This window comes from Meleagris gallopavo, chromosome 1 (genome assembly GCF_000146605.3).
Source record: "Meleagris gallopavo isolate NT-WF06-2002-E0010 breed Aviagen turkey brand Nicholas breeding stock chromosome 1, Turkey_5.1, whole genome shotgun sequence".
In the NCBI taxonomy this organism is placed as follows: Eukaryota; Metazoa; Chordata; class Aves; order Galliformes; family Phasianidae; genus Meleagris; species Meleagris gallopavo.
This window is the reverse complement of record NC_015011.2, coordinates 54240701-54255562: the sequence shown is the minus strand read 5'-3', so window position 1 is coordinate 54255562 and position 14862 is coordinate 54240701. Positions and strand designations below refer to the sequence as shown.

At 38.3% G+C, this 14862-nt stretch overlaps 1 protein-coding gene across 1 annotated transcript; it reads right to left on the bottom strand.

The window, feature by feature from the left end:
* On the bottom strand, positions 1-12753 carry LOC104911636 (UPF0606 protein KIAA1549-like). The gene is made up of 5 exons (XM_031552747.1): positions 12729-12753; positions 11165-11543; positions 7483-7607; positions 2120-2325; positions 1-456 (listed from the first exon to the last, which is right to left on the bottom strand). Exons 1-5 carry the CDS (start codon positions 12751-12753, stop codon positions 229-231), a joined length of 963 nt encoding a protein of 320 aa, XP_031408607.1. The 3' UTR covers positions 1-228.
* Between the last annotated feature and the right edge of the window lie 2109 nt (positions 12754-14862).

Sequence of the window (14862 nt, the reverse complement as noted above, 5' to 3'; positions counted from 1 at the left end):
TGAGAATTCACCCTGAAAACTTGTAGAAGAACACATTTGAAAGCAAAATAAACTGACATATTGAAATAAATAAAAATGTTTAGAACAATCCCAACCCTTTTGTCTAACCAACTCAAAGTCAACTAAGGATCAAAATGACTCTAAGCTCTGAAAGTTCAGAAGTAAAAGTCTGATATCCTTTGGACTCTGACCCTAAAAGAAAACTGACCTTTCCCATCTTTGAAACCCCTACCTTTTCCTGGGCTCTATGAACACTGTAGGCACACTGCCTCCAGGGTCTAAGATCTTGTCAATCTGCATCTGTGCCTTGCGGTATATTCTGTGCTGCTCTTTGGAGTCAACCACCACCACATCATCCACAACTGGAAATTCATAGTGCCCTTTGCGCTTGGCACGAAGACGAATCTTGTTGCGGTGATGCTCAATCTCAGATTTATGCCTTAGGGCTGTCTGTATCTTAAAGAAGAAGGAGGAAGAAAATCAACTGTATTTTTATGTGTGGATTTTGCAAACCGAACTTTCTGCTGCTCTTCTGCAAACCTCTCCTTCTCACCTCAGTGTCTGATCCTGTTCCCTTAAAAATCTCTGATGGATTAAAATAAACCATACAAATTGTAAACATGCTTTTCTTTCTTGGATACCTCCTAGATGTGATATTATACATAACAGGATTATATGTAATTGAACAGCATGCTCAATTAGAGTGAGATAGTAATTCATTAATAAATGGCAAGAGAAACACAAAAAGGTGAGGCCACTTGTCAGCAGTGATACCAGTCTAAGAAAATAAGACTGATCAACGCAAGCTTCTTTTGCCTGTCAAACAGAGATATTTGATCAATAATGTTGAAGTTTGCCACTCATTTCTATCAAAAACAGGAACCTAAATTGTTAACTGACCTCTCTGCTGTACATACAAAGCTGCCACAAGTTAGGGAGAACTGCAGCAGAACTGCACTAGACCCCAGGTCCCCAGACGAATATAGTGTTGCCAGCTCTACAGCTTCTTGCAGACTGAGCTTTTATGCCTCTTTCCAGTCTTTTGTTGGATTCCCTGGAGTGCATCTCATCATCTGGGGAAAGATACTGTAATACCATGCTTGTATTTTCTGGCCCAATGCTCACTAAAATCATTCTTACCAGCAAAAAAGACCTGGGCGCCAGATCAGTCCACAACAACTGCTCTGCCTGTGCCGGACTCATTTGGGAATACAGTAGTAGTAAATTAAAAAACAATTAAAATTGATTTTTATGGTTTCTCTAATGAAAATCCCCCAAAGGCATTACAGGGATGCAAGCCAGCCTTTTTTCATTTATAGTTAGAATTTTATCATTCTTCCGTCAATATAATCAGATGTATACCTCATGATCCCTCTTGCCTATGTATACTACATATATGCATTTTCTTCTCTTTTATATGTTAGTGAGAAACACAGTGTCTTAACACAGTTAAGTTAAAGCTTTCAGTGGTCTTCCTCTCTGAATTATGGGAAGATGCCATCTTACATTGCATACCAAACCAGGGTGCAAATATGCAGTGTTGTCAGGCAGTTATGATGTGGTTTTACAACACATTATCTTTCTCTCCTAGTGCCCCAGGCATGCTCTTATTCTGCTTAGAGCAACCTGAGCACCAGAGAAGGCAGGAAGTTTCTGTATGTTTACTGTCAGATAAACACATCAGAAGTTGGAAGCAATTTATGTGCTGCAAATTCACACTCTAGGATGTCCTAAAATAACTTGTTTGTATAATTCATATCCTGAGTTGCTGAAAAGCCAGAAGAATGATGCAGAACGAAACCCAATGTTTCAGAGATAGACGTTTCAGCTCTTATACAACTCTCTCTTTTAAATCATGCCCTACCAACTAGCAAAAGGATGGTAACACAACGTATCCTGTCAAGATTTCTTTCTTACTGCTTAAGTTTCAGATTAGGTAACACTTACAACAGGTCAGGTAATCTCTCTGGATGGAAACAAGATTATTCCTGTAACTTGTCAAAATTCAACTGCACTGGAACTAATGAGGAACTCCTGATAACAGGAAACTGGATCTTTTCATTTCCCATTTGGTTAGGCATATGGCTCTCCACAAGCACTCAAAGCACTTAAAAAATACCTCTTTATTAATTTTGTTGGTCTCTGCTACTCGATCAGAAAGCACAGAATTCTGAACTGGAGGTGCTGCCATTGGTTGCATAGCAATCAGCTGGATCTTGCTTGGGACCCGTCTGCTGGCATCGGAGGAACGTGACATCCGATCCACATGTTCGAAGATGGAGGCTGAGGAGTGCTGCTCATTGCCACTGCTGCTCTGAGGAGGTCCTGAATTACCAGAACAAATAAAGAGTAAAGCAGTGCTGCTAAGGTTATCTCAGTCAAATGACAAGCTCTACAGATGCTATGCTATGAGACTTTGCCATGTTTTCTGTCTGTGTTTGATTTACCCTCTAGGCCTTCCATCTGATTCGCATTTATCGTACAACAAGTTTGCCCAGCAGTTTGCAAATTACAAACATTTTCTCACTACATTTCAGAAGATGAGCCATCATTCTTTATTTCCGTAAATCAAACTCTTGGCATTTGCAAACCCTCAAAATCTCAATGTACTTTGGTCCATAAAAGGCTGTTCAAGCACATCCTGCTAATGGTTCCTCTTATCCGTACTTATGGCGATGCAAATTCCACAAACGGAATTTCCAAGAGCAGTAAAAGATGTCACACTGCAAAATGCAGTTATTTACTGATAGCAATACATCAACCAAACAAAAAAGACTGAAAAATCCACACAAAGAATTTTACAGACATTTTACTGATTGAAGCTCTTAAAGCACAGTTTGCTTCTTTGTGACAGGATAAAAACTTCACATTCTAAGTGGAAGCTGTATGAATATTGCCACATAATAATTTGTTGAAGAGTTTTATCAACTCCAACTGAATCAGGCAACAGTTAAGTGTTATACCAGGAATAGGCTGTCTCCCTTAAACTTGAAATTTGTAGGAACAACCCAGTGGTTTGCACATACGCACATAAAACATATTTATGTATTTTTTGTTGAAGTGAGGCCTACAACGTAAGTTGTTATGTGGACTAGAGTTGAAAAAAAAGATGTGAAAAGTAGTATTTTGTGTTGTCTGCAAGGTAACACTGCAAATTCCCAAGTTGATAAACTGATTTTCTCCATAAATTATAATCAAAGACTACAGACTGTCACTCTTCCAATGGAATGAGTGCAACAGAGTACAATGATATGTACCACATCCTCATATGGATTTCTAGTAACAGGCTATGGTTCTCTGGTTCAAATCAGAAAAAGAAAGAATATGACTGTACACTTTCAGTTGTTGATTGACAAGACCTAAGAACAGGGCATAAGAGACAGAAAGGAAAACAGCTATGACAATACATTTGATCACTAACCCTAACAAAGCACTGGGTTCAGAAGAAGACTGAAAGCCATCTTCTGTAGAAGACTACAGCAGGTGACTTGCTCCTTCCTTCTCTAGCACAAAAAGGGAGCAGGAGGCAAAAGGAATTGTATACTTCATTATATTCAGATCAAATGGAAAGCAAACTGCCCACATACTAAGCAAAATTGTCATCTTTCATACTTCTCAATCTTGATCAATGCATTATTATGTACATCATTTATAAATGTCACTTTCTTATTCATCAAGTGTTCTTAAAGAGAAGGTAAGTAGTTCCATTCAAGATTTGTCCCCCAGACATTTTGCAAGGCATAAAGCCTGAACGAAATGTATTTACGTCTCAGCACAGTCTATTTATATGATCTTTATCACTTGTCATCTCCACAATCATTAATGGGCCTCATCTTCATGCATTTCTTAGAAGCATACAAGCATTGCCTCTTACAGAGATACAAGCAATTAGTACAAGTCCCTCAGAGTAATCCTGTAGTGCAGCAGAAATCTGAAGTTCTGCAGCCTTCTTTCCCATTTTCCCCACATATGAACAATTTTTCAAATTTTCACAGTCTAGCAGCAGTTCTCAAAGCTTCCAGACCTCCAACAGAACATTTTAAACTTATTTTTTGATACTCTTTGGGTAGCAAGGCCCAGTCATGCATCTTCAATGACTCTTCATCATTTCATCCATAACCCTCCTGTTTACGCAAATGAACAGGTGGCAGATGACTCTTCTGCAACTGTTTTCATTTTGTAAAAATACCTGAAAGTCCTTTAGGTAAGGCTCTACAGTAACATTAAATGCTACTCTCTTTTGTAGAAAAGATGCAAAATAAAAGTCTTAGTTTCCCCTGGTCTTTAAATCCTCTCTGCATGTACACTCAATGTGTCTATAAAAACAAATCAAAATAGAAATACAGTACGCATTATACTGTATATATATTATATATCATGCATTATATTCTGTATATATACAGGGAAGTATGTAAGAAAACCCAGAATTGCACAGTGTTGTCAGCATACGTGAGAACTACTTCAAACCTAACAGGAATTCCTTTATAAGATCTGACAGTGAATGATTTCTCATTTCAAATTACTTACATTGCACTATTTTTCATCATTAGAAACCCTTCCTTACAAAGCTAGAAGATGGCACTACCTGACAGAAAATTTGATCTCTTACTAGACAGTTGAGGTTGACAAAAAATGTAGAGGAATTAATACTGAAATACTGGACAGAACAGCTTTAAATAACTACTTCATATAGATCACGTATCAGGATCAATACTCCTGGGTTGAAATGGCTAATTAAACAAGTGTCAGGAAAATTAATTGCTCTGTAGGATGCTGTTTTCAAATGAAAACCAATACAGTGAGAGACAGATGAAGGCAAGAAACAGCAACCAAGGTGTACAAAGCTTAATCCAAAATCATGTGAGGCCAACAGGAATCTCCTACTGATCCATAGAAATTTGAATCATCCTACATTATGCACTCTCATATGAGTCTCACACAGTTTGTGAGCTAGTAGATTATGTGTCTCATTGATGACTCTCTTCAGTTAGTAGTACAAAACTAACAATGGAAAGCATTGTAGCCAGCCTTACACCCATCCATCCCTATTATTATAAAATGGAAATTGCTATTAGAGACCACAGCCCTTAATTTATCACTGGGTATGGTATGTACTCTCAAAGACAGTGCCAGCTTTCTCCTGTCCTATCTTCACAATGTCTCAGTCCTGAGCACTGAAACACTATTTCATAGGAAAACACTCATGTTTCTTAGCAAGTAGCCTGCATTTGTCTCAGTAAGGAGGCTAAATAAAAGGATCTGTAACTTGTTTATACCATGCTAAATTTCAGGATCAACAGTTACCACAGTTTTGCTTCTTTCACAGTGAGAATGTTGAATAATTTGAAAGAATTTGGAGAAAATTAGAAAAATTTTATATTTATATTGATATTATTAGTTTATATTATATGGCTATAAGTTGTGGTTTTGAGATCTTTTAATACACTGATAGCTATAAAGCAATTTTGTTTTATTTCTTAAGTGAGAAATCCTTCCATGCTCAAGATATATCTACTATATCTACAGTTACACCAGCACCTCTATTCATACTTGCATACTAACTCTGGTTACTTACCCACTCTGTTTGTTCCTGACAACATAAAGGAAAAAGAAGAAACAACACAGTAATTATTACAAATAATTCAGCTGGAATGGCAAGTGGAAAAAACACAGCAATAAGATGTTTGTGTTTACTTTTGGTTGAAATGCATAAACTTGGATCCAATTGCCAAGCCACAGCTGTGCAAAACGGGAGCTGAATCTGTCATTTAACAGACACAGAGGCCTCTACAGGCAGTGGGAGCAATTATGAATGGTAAAAATAGTCCCTGTGATTGCCAAACCAGAGGCACCAAACAATGAAGACACAGTATGTTTGATCCAGTAAGGGCAAGTGCAGGTAAAAACATTTCACGTAGTATTTTTGCTGCATTCGTCAGATAACGCAGGCATAGTAATACATGACATTTCTATAGCAAAAGGACTTGTTAAACCTTACGTGAAGTGTTAAGGCAAATGGGAAAACAGAGACAAAAATGGAGACCCCAGGTAAGAGGAAATGAGACAGTATGAAATCAGGGCAACAGAATTGAAGTCAGATAGGCTGGAGCAAGTCATAAACCAACCAGCCTGTCTGAGATGACCTCTATTATAGTATAATTGTTTTCCTAAATATTTACTTGGGTGTGATTTCTTGTCCTTAGAGCAAACCTAAGGCACTGAAAGTATACATCGTCTTCTTTTTATAAACTGCACAGCATGCACTGCTGGCTGAATGTACACATCGATCTATTAGGAAGTGTAACTTTCTAGTCACATTAGCAGATCTTTCACTTTGTTTTCTTGCACTCTTGTCATAGAGGAAAATGTGCTCTATCACCATTGCTCTTCCAGGAGTAGCACACATTATGGAAGTTTAAGACACACACTATGCAATTTGTGGTTTAACCAGCAAAGTCCTAGTGTTTTATAGTGACTGTCTTACATATTTATCTAAATCCCATTTCTTCAACATGGGCATACACTGAAGAATGTCTGCTATGATCTGAATTTCACTGGCACTGCATTCCTCAGTAATCACCTTATACTTCAATAGATATTTCATAAAATATATGGAAAAACATTCGGTACACCAAAAGAGGCTGCTCATAGTATGATATTTTCCTCTTCTCAGTTTCTGCTGCCACCAAGGCCATATGTATTAAGAACAGATGGTGAAATCACAAGCTTCTTTAACACATATTCAGTACCAGAATTTTCTCTAAGAAAGCACAGAGATTGTAATTTAAGCCTAAGTTCTGGTAACTAAAACCTCAAGCAAGGATCAAGCTATCTAAAACTGAAAAAGCTCTCAGAAGCAACACTGCAAGTTTGTGTATGTACAGCTAGCCATAGACTTTTAAACAGTAAAATATATTTTTAAAATGTTTTAAATAAAAAGGGGAAGACATCTTGTGGTGTTTCCATCAACTTTAAAACAGAGAAAGGAATATAACATAGAGTTCCTCCAAGGAAAATGGTGGCATTTTAATGCTAAGAATACAGTTCTTTACAATAAAATAAAATAAAATAAATTCACTGTTTTTGATGTATTTGCTCTGGATTTTCCTCTTTCTAAAACACAGTCATGAAAGCATCCTCACAAAGGGATCTTTTGGTTTTGTTTCATCTGTTGAAACAGAAGACCTTCATACATTTCATTCTAGCAAACTTTTGCATGTAAGGGCTCAAAAGGAGTGAACCTTCTTTCTTCCACGCTCCCACATGCCCCCAGCAAATCTCTTTCCATTTAGGAGTAATTGCAGTGGCCAGCTTGGTAGTAATCATGCAGACAGTTATATGAGCAGTAGATTCAATGCCAAATATGGCTTCAGAGAAGTAAGAGCACTAAATTAACTCTTCAATCCAGCTAAGTAAAGCACTGCTAATGTACACAAGTTTTGTTTTGTTTTTTTTTAATAAAAAAAAAAACAAGTAACACACCCTTCTTTGTGGCTCTGCGTGGTTTACCCTCATTTGCAACAGCTGATGGTCTTGCAGTTTCCTCTCCTGTCTCTCTCCCACTGGATTGTTCACTTGCAGTGGAGTCAGCATCTGATGGTGAAACTCTGCCACAAACATTAAAAAACAAACAAACATGTGACATAAGTTTACAATGGAATACAGATCTCACGAGCAAAGCATTTTCTGTTAATATGCCTTGCAAAGGCTGCTAATATTTTCTTCTGTTTATAATAAATCATCACAGACATTCATTGTGATGATGTTACTGTCACTGTGTGTGAAAACTGACTGCAACAGAACTCACACATAACAAGACTTCTTACCAATCTTTCCTTTAACATTTTTTCAAGAATATATTACATGACTAAGTAGCAGGTTTACTGTTCAGACAGAAAGGAATTATATTAACACGAGGAAAACTACACAGGTAATTATTTTAATATACAAACTTGGTAAATTGGCACTCTCTTGCTAACACTACAAGTCCATGCACATATTTTCCTGCCTACTTAAACACAGAGCTATTCAGACACACTACTTTTATGTATTTATCCCATGCAGTCATGAGATGCCTAAAAACATTTGTTGCTTCGCAATTATACACAATCTGAGAAAAAAAAAAAAAGAAAAAAATCCCATGATTTTCCCCAGAAGAATACTTCAGCTGTAAAATTATTCAGATAATACAGAAATAGGAAAAATGTAGAGTATATGCCCAGCTAGCACCAATACCTGTCTTTCCATGTAGGATTAGACTTGTGATAGTCTCTCTAGTGATCATTCAGATCATTCTATTAATTCAGTGATTTACTCAATCTGTGCACTATCCTGTGCATTAACCTTGTTAAGTCCAAGATTTGCTCAGGCCATATGCATATTTTCATTAGTTAGGGAAGCTCTCGGCAAAATATCAACCTGCCTAGAGCACACAAACTGAGATAACTACATCCAGCCAGACAAATTCACTGAAAGTTAAATTTACTGCTTTCAGCAGGCAATGCTCTGAATTTATTTCCCCCCCCTTTTTCTTTCTCACTGATAATAAAATGCTGTATTTCTTTTTTTTTTTTTCCTTCATGACACTAATAAAGTCACATTCCAATTAAAAAGCATCAGCAGGGATAAAAAGTAAGATGGTTCTCAGTGAGCTTACAGATCTGTATCACTGCATCTTTTACTCTTTTCTAATGTGGAATAGATGGACAAGGCTTTCTCTTCTATCATCTTTTTTCTTGGTTCAGCAGAGTCTAAGAATCATAGAACGGTTTGGGTTGGAAGGGACTTTAAAGCCCACCCAGCCCTAACCCCTGCCACGTGCAGGGCTGCCACCCAGCAGCTCAGGCCGCCCAGGGCCCCATCCAACCTGGCCTTGAGTGCCTCCAGGGATGGGGCACCCACAGCTTCTCTGGGCAGCTGTGCCAGTGCCTCACTGCCCTCTGAGTAAAGAATTTCTTCCTAACATCTAAGTGAATTCTCCTTTCTATTCGCTTAAAGTCATTCCCCCTTGTGCTATCACTATCAGACCATGTAAAAAGTCGTTCTACCTCCTGTTTATAAGCTCCCCTCAAAGACTGGAAGGAAATGGGGTTCTGTTCTCACATACACTAGTGACTGTGCGTTTCATCTCATTGTGCCTTGTTTTCCTTCATATTCTTACTTCAGTAAGATGTAAATTACCATTAAATACATCATAGAAATAGACAATAGTGCCAGGCCAGCACCAGCCATTCTTTTAAAATCCTGCAGAATACATGGCTGTAGCCTTTCAAGCCAAAACAACAGGTCCAGCTCTCAGCTGGGGATTAGAGATGCTGTGCTTTCTGATCCCCGTTGTTTTTCTTGTTTACTGTCTTTCACTGATATGGAATGTGCGCTCACATCACCACTGCATGTATTGGCATGCAGTATACAATCCTCAATTGCATTGCGATGAAGAGAATTCTGTATTTTCTCATAAAATAGAAAACAGCTAAAAACAACAAAATACACTACAATGTCATTTAACATTTCACCTTCTCCCTCGGGGAGTAAGTGTTTTAAATCTGAAGCTGACGTGGAAATGTCAGCATGTTACGGAGACGATAGTGACATCCCCATAGCTAAGCCTGAAGAGAGGTTTGCTTTTAAGGATGAAAGAGGGAGGGAAGGGAAATTCTCTTCTTTGTTTTCAAGTGGTTGAATTTAGAAACTTAAAAATAAATATAGTTGTTCCAAATTTGATCTACAATTTATTATTGTCTTCTGGGAAAGCATTAAAATGTCAGCTTCTGAAAAATTTCCCTGCTTCCTCTCCTGAATCATTTGAGATTAAGTACAATAACAACCTCGAGTTTAAATGTGTTGCTTGTACTAACTCGTATGAACACATTTTCCCCTCCTCCTAATGATGTCTTAAGCCACTTTTGATCTTTTAAAAAGACACAAGAACACTTATCCTTCTGATCTGTATTAATTTAGTTAAGCTACACCAAAATGAGTTAGGTTTTTTTCCCCCATTATTTTCCAATATTGCCCACCTTCCACTGTATCATCAGTAGTCTCTTACTTGCAATGCCTATAGGGAGTTAGACTCAGCACCTGGGAAGTTAGAAATGGAGTTTTATGAAACTCATGTGGGGAAGATGAAGCCAGGAACTTAGAGCAGCCAGACTTCGGAGGAAGCACAGAAAGCTGTGCAGAGGATCAAGATGTGCCATGGATCTGCAGCTGAGGAAGAACCACCCCTTTTTTCTTCTAAGCTCATTCAATGCTGCCCTTGTTTTTCTCCTGGAGTGCAGCAGCATGTAGGTAAAAGCACAGGAGAGTGCAGAGCAGCAAACAAAGGAGTGCAAAAATATGAAAGGGAGGATGAGAAAGAAGAATTACTGGAAAGTGGAGTAGAGAGGAGCTCTGCAAATAAGCTGTTTGGATTCAAAACAGCACTCCTATCTTCCAACTTCCTTTTATTTCTTACCTACTGTCTTCCCACTTTGCCTTTTTTTTTTTAAATGAAAATACCCTCCTTTAGTGCACAGCTGTTACAGCTTCTACCCTAAAAATGCAGTCTCTTCTGGCGAGACAAATTCACATCATATGATTAAAGGAAAACGTAAGGAAATAAATGCTTAACATTGACAAACTGTTCTCCACTTGCACAGCTGTCAGTTATCAGACCTTTTCCTGACCAGAACAGCTGTGCTACGATAGCAATCAGATAACCACAACAAAACATACTCATCTTCCCTGAATTTTGTAAATAATGCTTATTTCTGGAAATTCTGACTTATCATACATAGAACGATCACTGTTAATAGCACTGAAATACATCACTAACAGTCAGTGCTTTTCATTTGTTTTTAATCACCTGCTGCCTTGGTAGCTAGGAATGGCCACAAAGAGAAAGCACACACTTGGTGTTTGCAGTACACAAATAATAAACTGACTCCAACCAACCTAGCTGCATCCTAAGCACTCCTCTTAACTGAGCATGTTGACATTAAGAGAAAAACAGACACCAAATTCTCACAACTTCACGCAATTTGAAACTACATAAACTCTAATGGCCCAGTAGAAAACAAATTCCAGAGCTCTGGAACTGACTTCTGTTCACTGAAACTGCCCTAAAAATACAGTAAACAGCACTCATCTTCCACAGCTTGTTTTTCTTCCTCTGTGAACTGACCTCCCTCTATGTCGGACGGTCTTTGAAGGTTTTGAGGAAGCCTTGGATTTGGGGCTGGGAACATCTCCATTTTCAGATGGGGTAGTGTCCTTAATAGGTCCTGGTAAAGGAGCTGGCTCATGGATAATCAGGACATCCTCTTTATTGTGTTGGCCTAGATGCTGCTTAGCAAAATCAAAGCCTTTTACGCTGGGGGCTTGTAGCTGCAAGAGAAGAAGAAAGACAAAAAAACAAGAAATATGAGTGACAGTGAGTACAAAGGCTTTGGTTAAGATCTGCAAACAATAGCCACTAGGATGGCTAGGAGGATATGGTATCCTCAGAAATGAACATAAGAGTGCTGTAGGGAAAAGAAAAACCTCACGATTTTGTAATTTCACTTCAGTAGATGATACACAGTTTAAAGCCCTAAATAAATATATTGCTTCTAAATCTCATTTTCCCATCTATTTGTTCAGATTTAATCATTGTGCAAGAAGCCTTTTGTGTGCTTCAGCTGCAAAGTTGTAAATGCCCATGTATAGACTTAAATGGCTACCACTGTCAGGTCACCCTTCCATTTCTTCCAACCACAATGAGTAAAGTTTAGTAAACTGAACAATACATCACTGCTGATCCTCCACAATTTGAGCACCCCAAATCTGCAGGATGTCTGTGAGTGCTCATACAAACAGCTAGCTCATCTGAGAAAAGAGAAACATATTCTAGATCTGAGTTTCGTGGCAGCCTGGCAATGACTCCAGAAAATGTCATGGATGCCTCCAGAAAAGTATTCCAAATCTAGTTCTTAGGAACTTAATACTGAGTAGGAGGAAAAACATATAAAAGACTTTCCAGTTTAGAGAAATGAGACATTCATCCCAGATATCTTATCAGGAGGCAACAGATTCAGTGTCTTCCTTAAGAAGACAGTGAGTCAGGCTAACCCCTTTCATAACTATTTTCAAAACAGCTAATCTCACCTTGTCAATGGTTTGGTTCAGACTTAATTAAATCAAGCCTACACGTTTCAAGCTTTCCTACAAATTTTTTGAGAGCTTTGGAATAATCAGAAATTATGAAAAACTAATTAAGACAAAGCTTTTCTTTGAGTCCCATTCAATTTTTAAGTAGTTTGGGAGTTGAAAGGGGAAAGAAATCTTGACAACTCCAGTTTTCAAAGTGTGTGCACACGTGCTCACTGCACAGCATATGCACAAAAACTCGTGTGTTCTTGGAGCTGATTTCTTGCAAAGCAAAGTATGTGTTGTAGTGCATTTTATGGGTGCATCAGCTTCCAGATGTTTAAATGAACCCCCTTTCATAAAGTTTGGCATGCCAACATAGCTAACTACAGGCTTGTCTGATACCATGCCAAAGATAAGCTTGCCTACGGAATATACTGAAACAATCTCTTCAAAATATTTTCTCAGTAAGCAAACATTTTCCAAATGGTTCAGAGGTGGTCGTAGAAAAGCAAAATGCTTATTTAGACCAGTAGATGGCAATAAAAGCTCTCCTGAAAAATCTAAGAAATACCTGAGGTTTTAGAGTTCATTTCTGACCAAATGTGTAAGCTTATTACTTGAGCAGATCTGAATGTCTTCCATTGTATTGCATTTTTTCTTGAGTTTACAGCAGTTACTTCAATTGAGCATTATGGGTGACAGAAAGTTATTGAACTTAGGTAAATCATGGCAAGCACTGATTCAAAAAAGGCACTGTAGAGCTAGACCACGTGAGGGTGTGATTGGCTCTTGTACTGTTGAGTCATGGTCACCTAGTGAATCATACTGGAATCTTACTCTCCCTCAGAGTTTAAAAATTGCATTCAGGATCTTGCTCACTAAACATTCCAGAACTCATTATGAAATTCCATTTTTCCTTTTTGTGAGATCACAAAACTCCATGTCTTATACTCAAAATTATACTGAGGTGGAACTTTTCATTATCACCATAAGAATTATGTTAGCTCCAAGCACTTTGGTTATTGAAACTTCCTCTTAGTTACCACACCTCCATCTCTGATGTGTTTAAGACACTACTTTTATTCTCTCTTCAGAGATATTCTTGTGTAGGACATCATCCCTAGCATTTCAGTGGTTCCCTTCTTCTAGTCCTTTTATACTGCACCCTTGCACTCATACAGCCCTACTACTGACCCCCAACTATCACTACGTTCCTGCCCCTTTACTTCAAAGATGATGAGAGACTTCACCATATACTGGGCACAATTCTTGCACAAAAAAAACCCTCAGTGTTCTACCTTTTCTCAAGCACCCTTGAACTGATAGGCAAAGTTACCAATGCTTTTATGACAGTGTAATGGGTGAGCTGGCCAGGCATGACTAAAAGGACAAACATTCTCATAATACTGGGCATACTAGTATGGTTTTAGTAAGACTGCTGCCTCTAAAGTATGCATTTCAGCATATCTTAGTTAAACCTTTAGGTCTAACTATGGAGTTGTATTAGGTTTGCATACCCTTGGGGAGTAATGCAACATGTAAAAATAGACATATTTTAATATTTTAACTTTGATTGAACAGTCTCATTCCAGTCTAACATACCCTTTTGTTTAAGCACAGTTATGGAATCCAATATATGTATAAGCGTATATCCATCACAGCATATGTATGCACATATGTTTATCTGAAGACAGATCTTATAGAAGTCGCATTAAAACACTATTAGTACTGCAAAGGGAAGCACTCACACTTTAAGAATTGGCACAGGCAAGACTGTCTGAACAGTCAATTACACTTGAATCCTCTCATGTAGGCACTGCAACAGAGATTTGATGCAAATATCCTAAATTCATTTAATCTATAGGATCCCTCTTGCTCTCTCCCACCTTGCTGAATCCATGGCATAGATTGGGCCTTCTGCTATTAGAAAAAGTTGGGCAGGATCAAACAGCATTATTTCCACAGCTCAGACACTCATTTTATGCAAAAGTTGGAAAATATAGTGCGTGAAGCAGTGGATGCAAGAAAAGAAAGGACGCATTCTTTTATGAAAGGTACAGCTAGTGTGGCTGACAGTCTGCCAATCGACTGCATGGAACTCTATTGGATCCACACCCTGTTGCTTGCAACAAAGGACTTGCAAGTCTCAGGTATCACCAGTTCTATCCTGAGCCTTGAGCAGAGATCTCCCCAGACACCACGGAACACCACATAATCTGAGACTTTACTTCCCTGAAGCTGCAGCCAGGTTAACTCCCCATCTGACTACTCTCTTCCTTGCCAGGCTGAATCAATCTCCTCATCACACTTTTTTGCCTCTCTCTAGCACTGCCCGCCAGCAGCCAGCTCCTATTTACAGCCTGAGCTCCTCCTCCCCTGGCTTGTAACAACCTCCATATACAGCAACAGAGAAAACCCCTCTTAGCTTTTAAGACAGTTTTAAAGAGATTATAAGCACAGAACAGGTGCAATCTTACAAAAATGTACCTGGAAAACAACTGACAAGTCTCCGTTGATCCCACTTTCCCCAAAGGTTTATAGCTTAGTCAGAAACGGACAGCTCCCTACAAATCGAATCAGCAAAAACATCTTCACACAAAACGACCTCCTGGTCCTATCTCTTAATTCTCTACCTTGTGCCCTCAAATCGTGAGAATGTAAACAAGAGCTTTTCCAAAACTGTTCTTAAAATTTGGACAAAACATTAATTTTTATTAATCTTGTTATTCAAAAGAACACGCTTTTTTCCTT